This window comes from Leucoraja erinacea, chromosome 10 (assembly GCF_028641065.1).
Source record: "Leucoraja erinacea ecotype New England chromosome 10, Leri_hhj_1, whole genome shotgun sequence".
NCBI classification, from domain to species: Eukaryota; Metazoa; Chordata; class Chondrichthyes; order Rajiformes; family Rajidae; genus Leucoraja; species Leucoraja erinaceus.
Window position 1 is genome coordinate 30,307,320 of NC_073386.1, and position 19,456 is coordinate 30,326,775.

At 42.1% G+C, this 19,456-nt stretch overlaps 1 protein-coding gene across 1 annotated transcript in view; it reads right to left on the minus strand.

Annotated features, from left to right (window-relative positions):
- Nucleotides 1-19,329, minus strand: part of LOC129700975 (cytochrome P450 2J2-like) — a 33,465-nt gene extending 14,136 nt beyond the window's left edge. The window contains exons 1-5 of the mRNA XM_055641855.1: nucleotides 18,913-19,329; nucleotides 14,608-14,770; nucleotides 7,970-8,119; nucleotides 4,818-4,978; nucleotides 2,961-3,137 (exon numbers count right to left, since the gene is read on the minus strand). Coding sequence (XP_055497830.1) covers nucleotides 2,961-3,137; nucleotides 4,818-4,978; nucleotides 7,970-8,119; nucleotides 14,608-14,770; nucleotides 18,913-19,116 — 855 coding nt within the window. The 5' untranslated portion in view covers nucleotides 19,117-19,329. The remainder of the gene's footprint in view (nucleotides 1-2,960; nucleotides 3,138-4,817; nucleotides 4,979-7,969; nucleotides 8,120-14,607; nucleotides 14,771-18,912) is intronic.
- Between the last annotated feature and the right edge of the window lie 127 nt (nucleotides 19,330-19,456).

Sequence of the window (19,456 nt, forward strand, 5' to 3'; positions counted from 1 at the left end):
AACAACATCACCCACTGAGAGGGAAACACAAGGGACGTGATGGTGGGGTGGGTGGGATGGAAGGTACCCACCCATTACACACCTTTGGGAAGGCATTAGGTGACCCTAATGAGCATGGTATTGTCTTTAGAAAACTTTATTACAAGGTAGCTACCAGGAGAGTCAGACCATTTTTTATAGGATTCATTATCTACAGTTAGCGTGAATAAATCAATATGCAAGGTGAAATAAAATAAGCAACAGAATAATAGAACATGTAAGATTAAATAGAATATTTAATTTGTATGCATCATCATTATTGGGTTATATGATACATGTTTGCCATATTTAGCCATCTCGCCCATACATAGATTATTATGCACATGTTATATCATAAGATCATGTGGCAGGAGTACAATTAGGCTATTCGGCCCATCAAATCTACTCAGCCATTCAATCATGGCTGATCTATCTCTCCCTCTTAACCCCATTCTCCTGCCTTCTCTCCATAACCTCTGATACCCATCATGTAAAGAGCTGATGCCTTTCATTCCCTATATTATTTCAGGGCCTATCTCCTACAGTTAAGTGCATCCCTGCTTAAATAAGGAATATTGTGGGTATGACCTCACAATATCCTGTACAATTAATCAAGACTTTTTAATTCTTGTATTCCACCACCTTTGCTACTGTCTGAAATTCTAAATATCTTCTTAGTTACTTGCTAACTTCTTGTGTTTCATACATGAAGACAGGCAGATCTATAATCCTCTTTTACTCCCTTATACTCCATCTGTCAATTGTTCCCCCATTTGCTAACTGGGGGAACATGCATATGTCTTTGCATGCATTTCTCACCATGTCCCTGATAGTCTGATTTGGGTTGAACAGTAGTAATGTTGCTGCCTGACTGCGCCAGAAACGTAGGTTTAAATTCTATCTGCGCAATAGGGTGCTGTCTACACCGAGTTTGTTCATTCTCCCTGTGACCATGTGGGATTTCCCCAGGTGTCCCGGTTTTCTACCACACTCCAAAGTTTGTAGGTTATTTGGGCTCGGTAAAATTGTAAATTGTGTCTAGTGTGTAGGATAGTGTTAGTGTACAAGGTGTTTGCTGGTTGGCGTGGACTCGGTGGGCCGAAGGGCCTGCTTTCGTGCTGTTTCCCTATAAAGTCTAAAGTCAGTAACATCTATAAACTATTCAATGACAATTTTTTTCTTTTCCAAAAATCAACAATAATAATTAATGCAACATCTTAAAATACTAACAATTAGAAACATTTCAAATTAAATTATGTACAATAATTGAAGCCTTTAACTACATTTATCTTTCTGCATTGGAATGAATGGGATTTTCCAATGTGCTTCATGACGTACCAAGGTGTCGGCAACCTATGGCCCCCGGTGCAGTGGCCATTTGGCCTGTTTTGCATGTCATTGATGATGGCATGTGCCTTTAAATTTTAGACTGCCTGTTATATTGTGGGTGAGATGTGTTTTTGGCCCTGTTTGGAGCTAAGATGCTTGCGCAGAAGTTTAGTTTTAGTGTAGTTTGGAGCCACCATGGAGAAGGTTAACCCTTCCATCATGCGAGGTCCAAAGGAGATCATGCGAGCCTTAAAGAAGATCATGCAAAGTGTTACAGAGACACGGGGAGGTTTCTAATGTTTAAAATAATAAGCCGGAGTTCGATGAAGATTGCAGTGAAGTCGGGAAAAGTTTGGATGTATCTTACTTTCTATCAACAATAAAGCATTTATTCATCTAAAGACTGTGTTTTTAAGCCATATTTGTGAAGAAGCTCTGAAGGTCTCGGTGAGCCAGCTCGCATGCGTATCGAAGATATTCCCCTTATCCATGCTCATCCAAAAGGCGGTTAGAGAGTTAATTTCTCGAACGATTTGAAAATCTGCCGCTACACCCGGGCCCGTAACCCGAAATCATCCGGCCGGCAGGCCGCGGTGACAGAAGGACACAGACAGGCCTGCGCTGGCGGCCACAATTGTGGAGCCGCTGACGGCGAGCAGCGGCAAGCAGCACCGAGCACCGAGCTCTGGCTGTACCGCATCCTACGCAAAGCTGCCAGCACGGCCGCACACCTTCTGCGTCTGGGCTCCACTGTCGGGATCGGGGTTGTCAATAGGCTGGAGGCGAGTGAGTATGAATGGCTTCCTCGAAGGATCCACGTGTACACGTGATAGATATAGCACGCCATCTGCTCACAGACATCCGTCCTGGCCCCTATGCAGAACAAGATTGCCGATCCCTGCTTTAACCTTTGTCTTTGCACAATGGACGGCTTGATTGTATTCATATATTGTCTTTTCTTTGACTGAATAGCATGCAAACAAAAGCTTTTCACTGAACCTCGGTACATGTGACAATAATAAACTAAACTTAACTGTATGCCAACTATTCCAGGGATAAAACTGAAGGGCCTGAAAAGCTCTCTTCAGCACGCCTGTGCTCCTCTGCTGATTGCAACAGCATATCCACTGGTGGAACGGGGAACTGACAAACAGACACTGGAACCCCATAAGGCAGCACAGTGGCCTAGTGGTAGAGCTACTGCCTTACAGCACCAGAGACCCGGGTTCGATCCAGACTACGGGTGCTTGTCTGTAGCGAATTTGTACATTCTCCCCGTGACCTGCGTGTGTTTCTGTGAGATCTTCGGTTTCCTCCCGCACTTCAAAGGCATATAGGTTTGTAGGTTAATTGACTTGGTTATAAATGTAAAATTGTCCCTAGTGTGTTTTGGGTAGTGTTAATGTGCGGGGAATCGCTGGTCAGTGCGGACTCGGTGGGCCAAAGGGCCTGTTTCCATGCTGTATCTCTAAACTAAACTAAACTCCAGCTTGCCTCGGGAGACTGCTGCTGTTGAGCACAGGCAGAAGTCCGAGAGAAGCCAAGCCAAGAACCGCAAACTCCAGCAAAACAAAACCCCATGCATGTCAATTTAAGTTTACTTAAGGCCTCACCTTCTCAATTTGTGACAAGTAGCAGTCAATGAAATCCCTTGGTTCTGCTGGGTTCCAGCTCTCTCGGTGCTGCTGGATTTTCTCCTGTATATAGTCCTCCAACTTTTTCCAAATAACAAATAAACGATGATGTGGGCCTGGAAGATGTTTCACCACATTTGGTGATGCATTGTATAGCTGTAGGAAGGAAGACAGAATGAAAAGAATTGGAACCATCTTATTTCACATGATGCTCCAAATGTGGCCTAATCAAAGTTTTATAAAACTGCAATATGTCCTTCTGACTCTTACACTCCTTTTAGCATTCCTAGAAAATGGAGCGTTAAACGATAAAGCACTATATGGGGTGAAAACACAGCATGCATAGAGATGCGATCCTAATATGTTATTTTTAACTCAATTATTTCAAAATACCCCTTTGAATACTGACACAAAGAGGGCTTGAAAGAGATGGAACGGGGGCTTTTGGTCTGTTGCAATTTACATTATTTTATGAGGCTTGTAAAGTGTTAAGCGCTTCTAAAATGCTATTTGAGTTACAAGTGAGCCTGGTGAGCAAGATTTCCTACAGTTAAAATGAGTTGGCCAGGAGGTAGCTACTGACTCCAGTAATAGCCTCAGCTTCCAGGGTTCAATACTTTTTCCCCATAAGAGATTTTATGCTGAATCCTATTTTGTCTTTGCAATTGAATAGAATAAGGCTCCAAAGTGAAAGAGCACCATAGCAAAGCACTGCAATGCTGGTTAGCGCAAAGTGAGGTATACCTGTATCTCATTAAATTAATGAGTTTGAAATTTACAGACAACATTTGCTATCAGAGATGATAAGAGATTATCTTATCATCACCTTATGATACGAAATTCTTATCAAATGTCTTCTGAACGTTCACATGAATATAGACATAATTCATAGACATCCCCTTGTCTTTTCTGAAAGTCATCTTCCAGAGTCTGTGGGTTCCCTGGTTCATTGGCTTCATCTCAACCAATGCCTACTGTAGTGGAAGGTAGGGGAAGGCTACCAGGGATGCTTTACCTCTGCAGTGCCTGGCGACCACTAACAAAGATGTTGATGATCATTGATGGAGCTACAACTCTCTTGTTTAAACAATTGGGAATCTTCTTTATGGCAGCAAGTCACAAAGCACTTACTGTAGGAAAGCCCAAAGAACAAGCAGTGTGATCATTAGCCTTCAGCACCTGCATATTTAAATCCAATGATAAATCCTTGCTTAATCTTCAGGCGCAGAGAATATCCTTGTATTATTTGCTGGTTCTGTAAATAAATTGTCTTTTAGGAAGAGACAATTTATCAAGGTTGAAACTGCAAGAACAGTTTAGCATGACTTGGAGGGGAACTTGCAAGTGATGGTTTTTCCATGTGTTACAGAACCTTCTTTCCAAGTGGTAGAGGTGGTACTAGCTTGGGAGGTACCACAAGGCAGCTCTGACCACTTCACTGCACTGTACTGTACTGTGTAGATGGTGGACACTGAAGCCACAGTGCGCTAGTGGATAGAGACAATGTTTAAACTTACATATGGGTGTAAGTGAAACATGATGATTTGTCCTACACAATGTCATGTTTGTTGAGTTTTGGTGCCTAACACACTTGAAGACAAATGAAGAGTAGTCCATCACATTCTGACTTGTACTCCTATTTACTAGCACAGTTACGTTTATGTTCAATGGTGATCCCAGAAGATGGCAAAAAGATATCTGGTAAAGACATTCCATTGAGTGTCATAAGATGGTCATACTTTTGTTAACTGTCGGCATTTGCTGTAATTTAAATTGTTCCACCATCCCATTTTTATATTTACAAAGAGCATATATTATTCACAGATGTAACCATACCTGAATCCACATGGTCTCCAAAACCTCTCCGAATTTGTCAAGTAAAACATGGATTTCTTGTAAAGCATCGTCATCATATTCATAACGCTCTCCAAAAACAATTGAACAGATTATATTTGTGACTGAAGTAGTCATCCTAATGTGAGGATTAAATGGTTGCCCTGAAAGCAAAACACTAAGAAAGTTAAAAGTTAACCCGAACAGCGTATCCGTTGTATCATATGTGCAGATGTCCATCTACACTTAAACCATATTGTGTTCAAGGATAAATATAACTAAACTTGAATAGTTAGACTGAATATTACATCGCATTAACTTATTCACGTCTTCAAATACTGTAAGAACCAGATTGGTTCTGCATGTTCTAAAAACAGACAAGCTTGAGGATATTGGTTGATTAAAAAAATATATATATGTTGCTGAAAGTGTAAATAAAATGATCTAATTATCATTAACATACTCTGCATGGATTTTGTAATTTTTAGCCAGTGTCGAATTCCGACTCTACTCTCGGCTCAGAGAAGTTGGTTACCTTTACAGAACCTCTAGATTTCTGTTTTCATGATGCAGTTCAGGACAGAATATGCTGCCAATAAATCTTTGCTTCTGAGATTACTGACCTTCAGAATGTCACACAAATGGAAGATGATCCCATTGATTAAGTTTTCCCCAGACAATTTTTTTCCACAAGAAACTGAATTCTTTGAGATTGTCAATGGTTCAGACATCATTTAAACAGCCACTAGATGGCAGCAACTCAGTGAGCATAAAACCACACACTTTCAGATTACTATAAAAATGCAACTTTTCAATTGCTTAATACAATCCATCTTACTATAGTGATCTGTTGTGGTTTTTCCTGATTAATACTAGCAAGATCACCTCATGTGTTCTTCTCTATTTGCACGTCATGTTCCTGTTCAATAAGGAGAACTCTGATTCTCAGGTCCCCATACCCCCGATTCACAAACCCGTCTCCGTCAACGGGTTGATGGTGGAGAGAGTCAAAAACGTTAAGTTCCCGGGCGTGCATATCTCTAAAGGTAAGACATGGACCCAGCACAATGATGCAATTATAAAGCAAACCTATTAAGGCCTCCACTTCCTTCGAAGATTGAGGTGATTTAGTATCTCAATGAATACCATCTTGAACCTCTACAGTTGTACGATAGTGAGCTTATTGACTGGTTGCATCATGGCCTGGTTTGTAAAGTCCAATGCCCAGGAATGAAGATGACAAAATGTGGTGACACTGCCCAGTACATCACGGATACTGACCTCCCCACCATCAAAGTGCACCATCGCAAAAAGGCAGCCAGCATCATCAAGGACCCACACCAGCCTGACCTCACTCTCATTTAACTTCTGCCATCAAGACGAAGGTACAGGAGTCTGAAAACTAACATCCAGATTCAGGAACAGCTTTTTCCCCAACCATCAGGCTATTGAAAACTAGGAACACCAACTAAATTCCAGAGTACAAACAGTCCTGGTTGCACCAGAGACATTGGGTTTTGTTTTGTTTTGGTTTTATTTGCAAATATATTATTTTATGAATTGAACAATTTTTGTTTGTTTAGTATATAATTTATTAGTACTGTGGTTACAAACTTGATGTGCTGCTGCTACAAGTAAAACCCCTGTCCCACTTTCACAACCTAATTCATGATCTCTGCCGAGTTTGCCCTTGACTCATACTCGCAGCATGGTCCAGCAGTTCGTGGGAGGTCGTAGATAGGTCGTAGCAGGTCGTGATGCTAGTCGTAGGTACTCGTGGCTTCAGGTAGGTCGCACCGTTTTTTCTAGCCTGATAAAAAATGTCCACAAGTAAAAAAAAAGGGTGGCATGGAAAAAATCGATACTTTTTACTCGTAGGTAGGTCATAGTAGGTCGTGATGCTAGTCGTAGGTAGTCGTAGGTGGTCGGAGGCAGTCAAAGGTAATAGCTCCAGGGTAAAAAAAAGGTCAGTAGAAAAAAAAGGTTATTTAAACAGCAGAACGTGACCTCTGTCACTCCAAGGCATGTTCGTTCATAGCTGGAGAGTTTTTTTGTAGAGGAGACTTGTGTTTTAGAGATGGCACCAAATAGGGGGTAGGGCATGGGGAGGGCACCACCCTAAAAAGAAACGCCCATGCAGGTGTTGCCCACCTAAGAGGAGGAGTGGCAGGAGGTGATGCCACAGGAGGTGATAGTGCAGGAGGAGGTAGCCCTGCATGAGTGACCCCTGGAGGAGGAGACCAGGGTGCGAGTATATGTCCCCACCACCACCCCATCCTTCACTGCCTCATTTGAAGGCAGCCCTTTCGCCTGTTTCTGACACAGCATCAGAGGCACATGCCCCATTGGTGGTAAGGGAGGACTGAAAGGAAGGTTATGCCCTACACCTTCACCAGGCAGCAGGAGGGGGACCTTGAGGAATGGTTCCAGCAGAATGCTATCGTGTACGAAAAGTAAAATGAGGGGTACAGGGACAGGGACAAGAATGGCATGCTTGCCATCCACTGCCCCACATGTGTGCTAAAAGTTCCATCTTTTGTCAAAGCCCAGCGCCACTCTCTTCCAGTCATCTGGTGTACTGGGACGGTCCATCACATCATCTCCATTCACCCATTGAGACCTCTTCTTGTGCTTCCTCTTCACCCTTGCTCTTCCCCTTCTGCGTTTCTTAAAAGGCTGCTGAAGCAAAAGGGCTACTGCAAACAGCAGTAAAACGTACATGGTCGAATCCAATATAGTTGCAAAATAGTCGAAGGAGATCTTCTTCATAGTCTTAGGAGGCCGTAGGCATAGTCGTGGAAGGTCGTAGGTCGTAGGTTACCGCGACCTTGATTTTATTAGGTCGTTTAAGGTGGTCAGAGGTCACAAATTAGGTCGTGAAAGTGGGACGGGGCTTAAGAATTCAATTTTTATCATTTTGGGATATATGCCAATAAAACAAACTTGACTCTTGCTCAACACTCTGAAGGTTGTTAGTTTGTTTCAACCATGCTCCAGACCCATGCCTTCTGTGTCATTCACTCTTGTAATTACAATGTTTATCTGACAACATGCATCCTCCAGAGCTGCAGCCAAATTTGTTACATGGTTATTCATCATTACCAAAATTCAGCCCAAAGACATTACAACTGACACAAAATGTAAAATAAACTTACCCTTCTCTTTCATGAATTCATCATGTACACATTTACACTCCTCCAGAATTTTTGCTTCTAAAGATTTTTGCCCAAAACCAAAACTTCTTAATGTTGTTAGTGCAAACTTGCGTTGTTCTCTCCATGGTTCTCCATAGGAGAACTGTATACCTGTGTTGGTGAAATACACATAGCATTTGTAATCACACTTTCTGGATCACATCACAGTACTTTCCAATTACAAAGCAGTCTTCTGTGATTCATCATATACCTTAAAATTAATATTTCCAAGTGGTCTCTATAGGTTTGAATTGAGAGACAAGATAATTCTTTGTAAGGAAATTAAAGTGAACTGTGAACTTTCCCAACAAACTAATAGTAACTTCTATCCTATTACAAATAACCCAGCAGAGTGCTAGTTTGTTTAGTTTTGTTAGTTTATTGTCACGTGCACCGAGGTATAGGGAAAAGCTTTTGTTTGTATGCTTACCAGTCAGCAGAAAGACAATCCATGTTTACAATCGATCCATTTACAGTATTTACAGGAATAGCTTTTAGTGCGGGGTAAAACCAGCTAAGTCCGATCAAGGATAGTTCGAGGGTCATCAAAGAGGTAGATAGTAGTTCAGCACTGCTCTCTGGTTGTGGTAGGATGATTAAGTTGGAATCTGTTCTGAGTTAGCTGATGTCAAGTAATTGGTCACCTCAAATCATATTCTGGCACTCTGCTCAGTTATTTATGATGAAACAGAAATCACCATTAGTTTGTTGGAAAAGTTTAACATTTTCATAATGAATTCAAGGAAGAGATGGGTAAGTTTATTCTACTTTTTTGTTTCAGAACTTTTCTGTGATGGTGGATAATTGCATGTCTGAGTTCACAGCAAGTGGGAAACAACAAAATAAAAAGTTTTTAGCACCAATGGAACAAATTTGGGCATTAGTCAGTGTCTTCAGGATACAAGAATTTATGAAAGTAATGTTTTAAACAATCCTAAAACAATATTGTGTGTGATCTCCATATGCTTGCATGTTGGTGAAATAAACGCATATCATATGTAGTTTTTAATTTTTGAATTGATGGTTACTGCATATTATATTATCCAAGATGTTTAGTGAGCTATGAAAACTATTTTGCCCTTAAATATTGCATTGCATGGTTATTGGTGTATAGATGCCCAACACATTTACACAACACAGCTCAGCAACCCAGGCTCAATCCTAACCCCCATTACTGTCTGTGTTGAGTTTGCACACTCTACCCATGTCTGCATGGATTTCCTCCTAGTATTCCGATGAGTGGTGTAATCTGTGGGCATGTGATGCAAATATGAGGAAAATAAACTGAGATTAGCTTAAATGAGTGCCTGGTGGTCAGGATGGACAAGGTGGGCCAAATGGGACATTTCCTTGCAATATGATTCTGACACTCTGATGGCATAATATCCTTTTTTTTCATGTTATTTCCACAGAGGGGTTAAATCATTTAGAATTAATGTACCTATTACATTACATACAAAATAATGTCCAACAAATTTATTCTAAGTTCTATTAGTTGTTTATGATTGACAAAATTATCACCAGACCATGAGTTATACCTATGACGGTCCATTGAGGAACACAGAAGAGCATTTTACACGCAGTACTGTGCTGAGAGTTCCCTAAAACTGAGATGTCAACTAGATCATGCCAATCAAATGAAGACTGGGAAAATATTCCTCAGCCTCTCCAATCCACCCTATCATTTAATAAGATCAACACTGATAGTAGTAACAACAGTAGAAGTGGTAGTGGTATCTCCTGGTGACTTTGATGTGGCATTTTCTTCTATTCCCGAACACCTGTTCCTCTCTTACTTTTCAAGTATCTTTCACTAAAAATATTCAACGACTACTTCCACTCTCCATTGAGAATGAGAGTTTTAAACCCTCACGACTCAGAGAAAGGAATTTGGCTTGCCTGTCTTAACTGTTGATCCTCTTATTTTCAAACAGTGAGCACTTGTGGTAGAATTGGGTCCAATATTTGATTTCATTGTCATTTTCCTGTACTAAACTCATATTCCTTGATTCTCTTTATTCAAAAATCTATTGATCTCTGTCTTGCATAGACCCGATGACTGAACCTCCGCAGCTGATTGAATGGGAAACTGCAAAGATTCGCTACCCTGTGAGTGTAGAAATCTATTGTCCTGAATCTGAATGGCTTAACACTTGCATTGAGAATGTGACCCTTTCTATTATGCAGCCCAGGAAGATAAATATTTTTCCTGTTTCCCCATTCATTATATGAATCCCCATGAACATTTTCTATGTATCACTCAACTCTCATTGTTCAAACCTGTAGAGACTCTGTGTTTAATCTCTCCTCATGTGTCACATCTGACATTGAGTTTAGTTTAGAGATACAGTGTAGAAATAGGCCCTTTAACTCACTGAGTCTGCACCAACGAATGATCACCCATACACTAGTTCAACCATACACACGATAGACAGTTTACAGAATCCAATTAATCTACAAACCTACACGTCTTTAGAATGCGGGAAGAAACCGGATCACCCGGAGAAATCCACACTGTCACAGCAAGAACATACAATCTCCATACTGACAGCACCCGTAGTAAGGATCAAATCTGGGTTTCTTGGTTTGTAAAGGGCCTGTCCCACTTAGACCTCCACCGCGATCTTTGGGGACCTTAAGCAACTTTTGAAAAATCAAGGTCGCAGTGACCTATGATCTCCTACAACCTTCCATGTCTATGTGTACGGCCTCCTACGACTATGTTGAAAACCTCCCTTGACTATGAAGAACGCCTCCTTCGACCATGTTGAAGACTGGCTTCGACCATGTATGTTTTACTTGGGGATGGTCTCTGGCAAATCATTCTGAACCATGCAAGCAAGGAAGGAACTAGTTTGGAGGATGTTAGTAAAAATACAACTATTGCTGTTTGCAGTAGCCCTTTTGCTTCAGCACCCTTTTAAGAAAAGCAGAAGGGGAAGAGCAGGGGTGAAGAGGAAGTACTAGAAGAGGTCTCAACGTGTGAATGGAGATGATGTGATGTACTGTCCCAGTACACCAGATGACTGGGAGAGAGTGGCGCTGGGCTTTGACAAAAGATGGAACTTTAGGCACACATGTGGGGCAGTGGATGGCCAGCATGCCATTCTTGTCCCTGTCCCTGTACCCCTCATTTTCCTTTTCATACAGGATAGCATTCTGCTGGAACCATTCCTCAAGGTCCCCCTCCTGCTACCTGATGAAGGTGTAGGGCATAACCTTCCTTCAGACATTGCTCACCATCAATGGGGCATCTGCCTCTGATGCTGTGTCAGACACAGGAGAAAGGGCTGCTTTGCTGCCTTCAAATGAGGCAGTGAAGGATGGGGCGGTGGTGGGGACATGGTGGGGACACTACACCCTGGTCTCCTCCTCCAGGGGTCTCTCATGCAGGGCTACCTGTTCCTGCACTATCACCTCCTGTGGCATCACCTCCTGCCACTCCTCCTCCTGGTGGGCAACACCTGCATGGCAGGGTTTTTTAGGGTTGTGCCCTCTCCCTGCACTGCTGCCTTTTTGGTGCCATCTCTAAAACACAAGTCTCCTCTCCAAAAAAACTCTCCAGCTATGAATGAACATGCCCTGGAGTAACAGAGGTGACATGCTACTGTTTAAATTACCTTTTTTTTCTACTGACCTTTTTTTCACCCCGGAGTTATTACTTTTGACTACCTACGACTGGCAACACGACCTTCTACGACCGACCTTGACTAGACCTACGTCTAAAAAAATATAGATTTTTCCCGCGGCGACCTAATTTTAGTCGCGGTCAATTTTTAACATCTTGAAAATACGCCACGACCCAGCTGAAGCCTCGACTACATGGAGACCACTTTTGACCATGAAGGAGAGTGATGAAAACCTCCTACGACCTTGTGGCGACCTTCCCACGACTATAGGTCGCAGGCAAGGTCGCCAGAGGTCACAGTGGAGGTCGCCCAAGTGGGACAGGGGCTTAAGGCAGCAACTCTATGACTGTGCTGTGCCTCTACTGCTGCTCACTAGCCCAGCCCTGGAATCAGTCTGATGAACCTTCATTGCATTCCTTTATCATAAGTATATCCTTTTTAAGGTAATGAAATCAGAGCTATACACAAGACTCCAGGTGCTAATCTTTCATTGGAATGCAGTTTCTCAGGATTTATCTGCTTTCAGTCCCATTTATCTCTTGTTATCTCTTTGCTACGTTTCCACCATCTGCAACACATACATGAACAAAATGTACTCTCGCAATAAAACACATTTTACTTGACATTTGCCAAACCCACACCCAATGCTTTCCCTGACAAAAGTAGAAGGGTGTGTGAACATCAAATTATGTCCGTCTCTTCCCATTCACACAAGATAATGACGGAAACAGATGGTAATCATAATGTCACCAGGTCAATATCTTTGAAACCCATCTCACTCTAAGAGTACATTTACCACACACACTGTAGTGGCCAGGTAGGCAGCACACTACTGCCTTCCCAACAACCATGAAAACTGACCTTGCCAGCAGGTTAATAACTATTGTGCTGGCACCAAATTAATGATAGGTAACATTGTTTCAATAATATTCAAATCATATCACCACCTCTTGATAATGCAGGATGGGTGGCTGGATCAATGGTTCTAGTTGTTCTCTGAAGTGAAATGCATTGTGCATCTCATATTTACATATATACATGTGGATGTGGAGAGGATGTTTTTGATGTGGAGAGGATGTCTCCATTAGTGGGAGAGGCTAGGTCCAGAGTCCATAGCCTCAGAATAAAAGGATGTACCTTTAGGAAGGAGATGAGAAGGAGTTTCTTTAGTCAGAAAATGGTGAATCTGTGGAATTCATTGATACAGAAGACTGTGGAAGCCAAGTGAATGGATATTTTGAAAGCTGAGATTGATAGACTCTTCATTAGTATGGGTGTCAGGAGTTATGGGGAGAAGGCAGGAGAATGAGTTTGAGAGGAAAAGATAGATCAGCCAGGATGAATGGCACAGTAGAATTGATGGGCCGAATGACCGAATGCTACTCCTATCACAGGAATTTATGAACATAGATAAGAGAAAAGAGATTTTATTCTCTGTCACGCCAATGGATTTTATAGAGACTGCAAATATTCACGTGCTGAGCACAATCTGAGATGCCAGAGGAATCATCTAGGGTTATAAACAACACATTGCGAAAGTAGATACAGCACATTGATTTCCATCTAATATGAAGTTGTTCCATTGCAGTAAAAAGCAGAATATGTGGGAAACATTGAGCACTGTGGAAAGAGAAATGAGATTAACATTTCAGCTCGAAGACCTAACAAACAGAACAAGGAAGTATTAGAAGTTGAGCATGTGTTGGGTTGCAGAGATGGTTGAGAGAACAAAGGGTTAAAACAAAGAGATTGTGCTTCATTCGTTCTCTGTTTCCACCATATCAAGAGCATTCCTTTTGTACTCTCCACCCCTCCCGCTTACAGTATGTGTCTCAAAACATGTTCAACTTCCAACATTTATTGGTTCTGATTAAAGGTCTTCAACAAGAATCATTGACTTTTATTACTTTTTCCACATATGTTGCCTCAACTGCTGTATATTTTGGAGCAATTCTCCTTTTGTGCAAATAGCAAAACAAAACAATGCACAATGCTAACTGAATAGCATTTTCAATTGAAGGCTTTGTGATGTGGTTTTGATTTAACACACAGGCATTCTTTTCACTTCCTTACATCACCAAGGAAACCAATTCATGAATGTGCTTCGAGTGCTCTTTCGCAATTGGAAGTATTTTTTTTGTTGACAACTGGGTGCAGTTTTGGTCCCCTAATTTGTGGAAGGACATTCTTGCTATTGAGGGGGAACAGCGTAGGTTTACAAGGTTAATTCCCAGGATGGCGGGAGCGTCATATGCTGAGAAAATGGGGCGGCTGGGCTTGTATACTCTGGAGTTTAGAAGGATGAGATGGAATCTTATTATTAAGGGTTTGGGCATGCTAGAGGCAGGAAACATGTTCCCGATGTTGGGGGAGTCCTGAACCAGGGGCCACAGTTTAAGAATAAGGGGATATGGGGAAAAGGCAGGAACGGGGTATTGATTGGGTATGATCAGCCATGATCACATTGAATGGCAATGTGCTGGCTCGAAGGGCCGAATGGCCTACGCCTGCACCTACTGTCTATTGTCTCAAGACGAATGGGCTTTAGGAATCAATATGCAAAGAGTGCAGATTATTTCCTCTCTCCTTTGAGGCTATCTTGATATTTGGCCACTGTATTTCATTTTGTGAATTTTATTAAAGTGCTGATTGAATCTTGTAGTTCAACATCAAAAACTGCAAAATGACTTGTGCCGTAAATATATCAAGGCAGCCGAACATTATTTTAAACACTGTACTGCACTTGGAGAGATTAACACTTATTCTTCCTTTCATGAATGACTTCACTTCCATCGTAACAAACCTGAGCACTGAGTTCTCCACGTGTATAAAGGTTATCATTCTACTTAGATGTGAAGAACCAACCTGCAATGCAAATCACCCATCATGGCTAGCGTACTTCATTAAATAGAAATTCCTAACATTTGTTGACTGCTGAACCAAAATGAAGCAATTAACCAAATTACTTACCGTGGCCCTTGGTAAGATGTTCAAAAATTGGAAATGCTGCAGGTCCGGCAAAGACATCGGTCTGATGAACGGTTGCCTCTTTATAAGCATTGAAACCATTTATGACAACAATATAGGAGCTTCCAGCTCTCAGGCTAAAAATGTCTCCATACTTCTCTGCAAACTGCAAAAGATACAATCTATCAATATTTGCCTTGTCTTAGCCATGATACCTATTGCATCTATTGTCTATTGTCCACATGAGGAATGAAAACTTTCATACCTACAACTTCTGTGTCACTGAGTGACTCAGTTCACAATATGTACAGAAGTTTCTTTTTGTGTTTCTGATTCTGTTCTGATTCCACGTTAGCTTGGGCTTCTGGAAACTCACTGCAAATTCACACTCAAGTTGCTAAGTCCAAATTGCATTCTAGTCTCAAAGGTATCTTCAGAATCCAACAACCTCATCCAACAAACCAAATTGGTTTTGGAGTATTTTCTTTCTACCTATTCAGATGAGCAGACGTTTTGAACAAACAATTGTGACAGTTGCAAGGTAGGTACATAACCTGGACAATTATAACTACCCGCCCATCATTGGACATGTGGGTACATGTTAATCATGGTAGATTGCATGCATTCAGACATCATATTTATTTGTTCATTGGTTTTTCATTGACACAGCCAACATTTATTGCCTATCTCCAATTCCCCCTAAGCAACATGGCCACTGAGAGTTATAATGTTGGCATGTAATGTCTTCATAATCTCTCTCTTCGCGATGGAAAATCCTGCTACCAGCATTGTGAATCTGCACTTAACATTTTCTGAGGCCAATACATTCTTCTTGAATCTCTGTCCATATATAAATATATGTGCTTAAAATGAGAACTGTGGGGGACAAAATAAGCGTGCATGTCCATATGAGGATTTCTAAATTGCTAGGGTGTAAGTAAGTAAGTAAGTTTATTGGCCAAGTATTCACATACAAGCAATTTGCCATGGTGCTCTGCCCACAAGTAACAACATGACATATAGTGACAGTTACGAATGACTCAGAAAATTTTAAACATTAATAATAATAAAACATTAATGATAAAACACCATTGATCAAGTATGTGAACCAACAAAATACCAAATCAAAGGGAGGCTACTGATTTTTGGCTGTTGAGTAGAGCAACTACTCGTGGATAAAAACTGTTTTTATGTCTGGCTGCGGTAGCTTTGACAATCCGGAGTCGCCTTCCAGAGGGAAGTGATTCAAAAAGTTTGTGGCCAGGGTGAGAGGGGTCAGAGATGATTTTGCCCGCTCGCTTCCTGGCCCTTGCAGAGTACAGTTCATCAATGGAGGGAAGGTTGCAGCCAATAACTTTCTCTGCTGATCGGACGACTCGCTGCAGCCTCCAGGTGTCGTGCTTGGTGCTGAGCCAAACCAGACGATGATGGAGAAGGTGAGAACAGACTCTACGATGGCCGTGTAGAATTGGACCATCATTGCCTGTGGCAGATTGTGCTTCCTCAGCTGCCGTAGGAAGTACATCCTCTGTTGTGCCTTTTTGACTGTGGAGTCGATGGTAGCCCCCCACTTAAGGTCCTTAGAGATGATGGTTCCCACAAACTTAAAAGACTCCACAGATGTGACTGTGGTGTTGTTGATGGTCAGTCGGGAGAGGGGGGGGAAGCTCTCCTAAAGTCCACAATCAATTCCACTGTCTTAAGAGCATTGAGCTCCAGGTTGTTGCAATGGCACCAGGATGGCAGCTGTGAAACTTCCTGTCTGTAGGCAGATTCCTCCCCATCCTGGATCAGTCCAATCGGGGTTGTGTCGTCCACAAAGTTGAGAAGCTAGACAGAGGTGTCTGTGGAGGTGCAGTCGTTGGTGTAGAGAGAGTAGAGGAGAGGAGAGAGTTTGCAGCCTACGGTGCTCCTATGCTGAGCGTTTGTTGGTCCAAGATGTGCTTTCCCAGCCTCACATGCTGCTTCCTGTCTGTCAGGAAGCTGGTGATCCACCGACAGAGGGGTTCAGGCACAGTCAACTCGGAAAGTTTGGAGTGTAGTAGCTCTGGCACAATGGTGTTGAATGCAGAGCTAAAATCAACAAACAGGATCCTCGCAAAGGTCCCCTGGCTGTCCAGGTGCTGTAGGATGAAGTGCAGGCCCTGGTTGACTGCATCATCCACAGATCTATTGGCCCGATATGCAAACTGCAGTTTGTGATATTTTTCAGCTTGGCCAGCACAAGCCTTTCGAGTGACTTCATGACTACAGAGGTCAGTGCAACAGGCCTGTAGTCATAAAGACAAGTAATCCTTGCCTTTTTGGGTACAGAGACAATAGTGGAGACGAGAAGCAGGCAGGGCCAGTACATATTTGCAGGGACTGGTTAAAAATGTCTGTATAGACCAGTGCCAGCTGTTTGGCACAGAGTTTAAGAGTAGAGGGGGAAACATTGTCAGGTGCTGGAGATTTCCAGATCTTTTGTCTTCTGAAAAGCCTCTCCACCTCCTCTATTTTTATTGTTGATATTGGATATCGGTCTGAAGAAGGGTTTCGGCCCGAAACGTTGCCTATTTCCTTCGCTCCATAGATGCTGCTGCACCCGCTGAGTTTCTCCAGCTTTTCTGTGTAACCTTGGATAAGTAATGTTGAGCAGCACAGAGGGTGTCGGTGATTGGGTGTGAAGTGGTGATTGGAGCGTGGTGGGTGTAGAAGGGCCCAGTCTCTGCAGACTGAGGCCAGGCTGTGAGTGGGTGTGAAGTGGTCTAATCTGTTCATACTGGTCTTGCCTTAAGTAGGTGTGAAGTGGTGAATGGGAAGGAGAGGATGCAGGGTTCATTCTTTGTAGATTGGGGCCTGGCTGGGTTGGTTGTGGAGGGGGCACCAGGGTTACGTTTTTGATTTTCAAACCTGCAGTAAAATTCATTCAGGTCGTTGGACAGCTGACAATTGTCCAAAGAGCGGGGGGCTTTCCTCTTGCAGCTGGTAATTTCTTGCAAGCGCTTCCAAACTGAAGAAGAGTCACTAGCTGAGAACTTGCTCTTCAACTTCTCAGAGTACCTTTCCTTAGCAGCTCTGATTCCTCTTCTCAGCTTGTACTTGGCCTGTCTGTAGATGTTTGGTGGGGGACAAAATGAATCTGGAGATATGGCATGACCTTTAGACACAGATCCCTTTTATGTCCCTATAAGTTTTTTTGGCCTTCCATCACAGCGATGTGATGGATGTTTATGTAAATTATGTTGTGTCTTGGGTCTATTTGTTTGTAATGTATGGCTGCAGAAACGGCATTTTGTTTGGACCTCAAGGGGTCCAAATGACAATTAAATTGAATCTTGAATCTTGAATGTCTGCATCCCCGCTCCTGTAGGCCTCATCTTTAGACCGTCGGAGCTGTCTGAGTTCTGCTGTGAACTGGGGCTTGAACCATGTCCGGGTCTTAGTTGGAATGCAACTGTCCTTGCAAAAGCTGACAGATGATGAAACAGTGTCCGTATACTCATCGAGGCTTGTGATTGCTTCCCTGAACATATTCCAATCCATGCAGTCAAAGCAGGATTGTAGGTTCTCAATGCCCTTGCTTGTCCACCTTTTCATTGTTCTGACCACACAAAAACGAAACGTAGCAGCTTTTAGTTTCTGCCTGGAGGTCAGAATACGGTGAACTAGACAATGATTAGGGAAATAAAAGGAATCTGTGTCTAAAGGTCATGCCATATCTCCAGATTCATTTTGTCCCCCACCATGCTCATTTACTCATTACAAAACATATTCTATTTGGCCACGTAAGATGATCAGCAATGTCTAAAAACACATATTATGTCAACACCACACTATTATATCCTCAAAAGTATGGATTGATCCCGAAATTTAATGGATCACTGTTTAAGCTCAAACAATGAGAAAAACTCAAATTTCTAAATTAGAGAATGCCACATGGATATACAAGGAACTGCAGATATTGGAATATTGAGCAAAACACAAAGTGCTGGAGGAACCCAATGAGTTAGGCAGCAACGGGGTGGGAATGGAAAGTTTTGGGTTAGGCTCCTTCAGTCTGAGGAATGTCCTGACTCAAAACATCGCCTCCATTCTCTTCATAGTTACTGCCTGACCTCCTCAGTTCCTGCAGCACTTTGTGTTTTGCAATAAAATGCCATATTTGTTATTAGCTATAATGTAAACTATAATTACCCAAGAATCTAATAAATTCTACTCTTCCGAATTACATTTTTCACAAGATCAAATAGTACATTCTTTACAAGTGTTGATAGACCCATAACAATTTACTTATTTATTTTCGTACAACTATACAGTGCATTTTACCTTGCAGAACTGGATATGAGGTTCCTTTAGGTTCAGCTGCAACAAGTTGCCGACAAATGGCAGACGAAAGGGACCAGGTGGAAAGTTCTTGGGAACACGAGTGCGGAGAGCATCAAACACCAACAAGAAAACAAAGACAAATACCACAAGAGTCCATATCTCACTGGACAAGAGATTAAAAAAGGAAAAACCCTGTACTTCCATTTTAGACTAACACTACTGCACGTTCCCTCCAGCAGATGGAAAAGCTCTATCAAAAAACAGCCACCAAACTTCCCCGATCACTAAACATGAAACTATCCTATAGCACACAGAGACTCAGTAATACAACACCCTTGTAATTTCCAAAAGCCTGCAACGACTGTGATAGGACCCAGGCCTGCTTCCAGAGCTGTTCTACAGATAATTACACTCTGGTAAACTGCCAGAACTGAAAATGAGGGCAAACTTGTTTTCCTTTGAGATTGCCCAATCAGCAAACCAGTTTTGACTTTGCAGAAACCAAAGATCTTTGGCAGAAACTAATAGCAAGAATAATGGATTG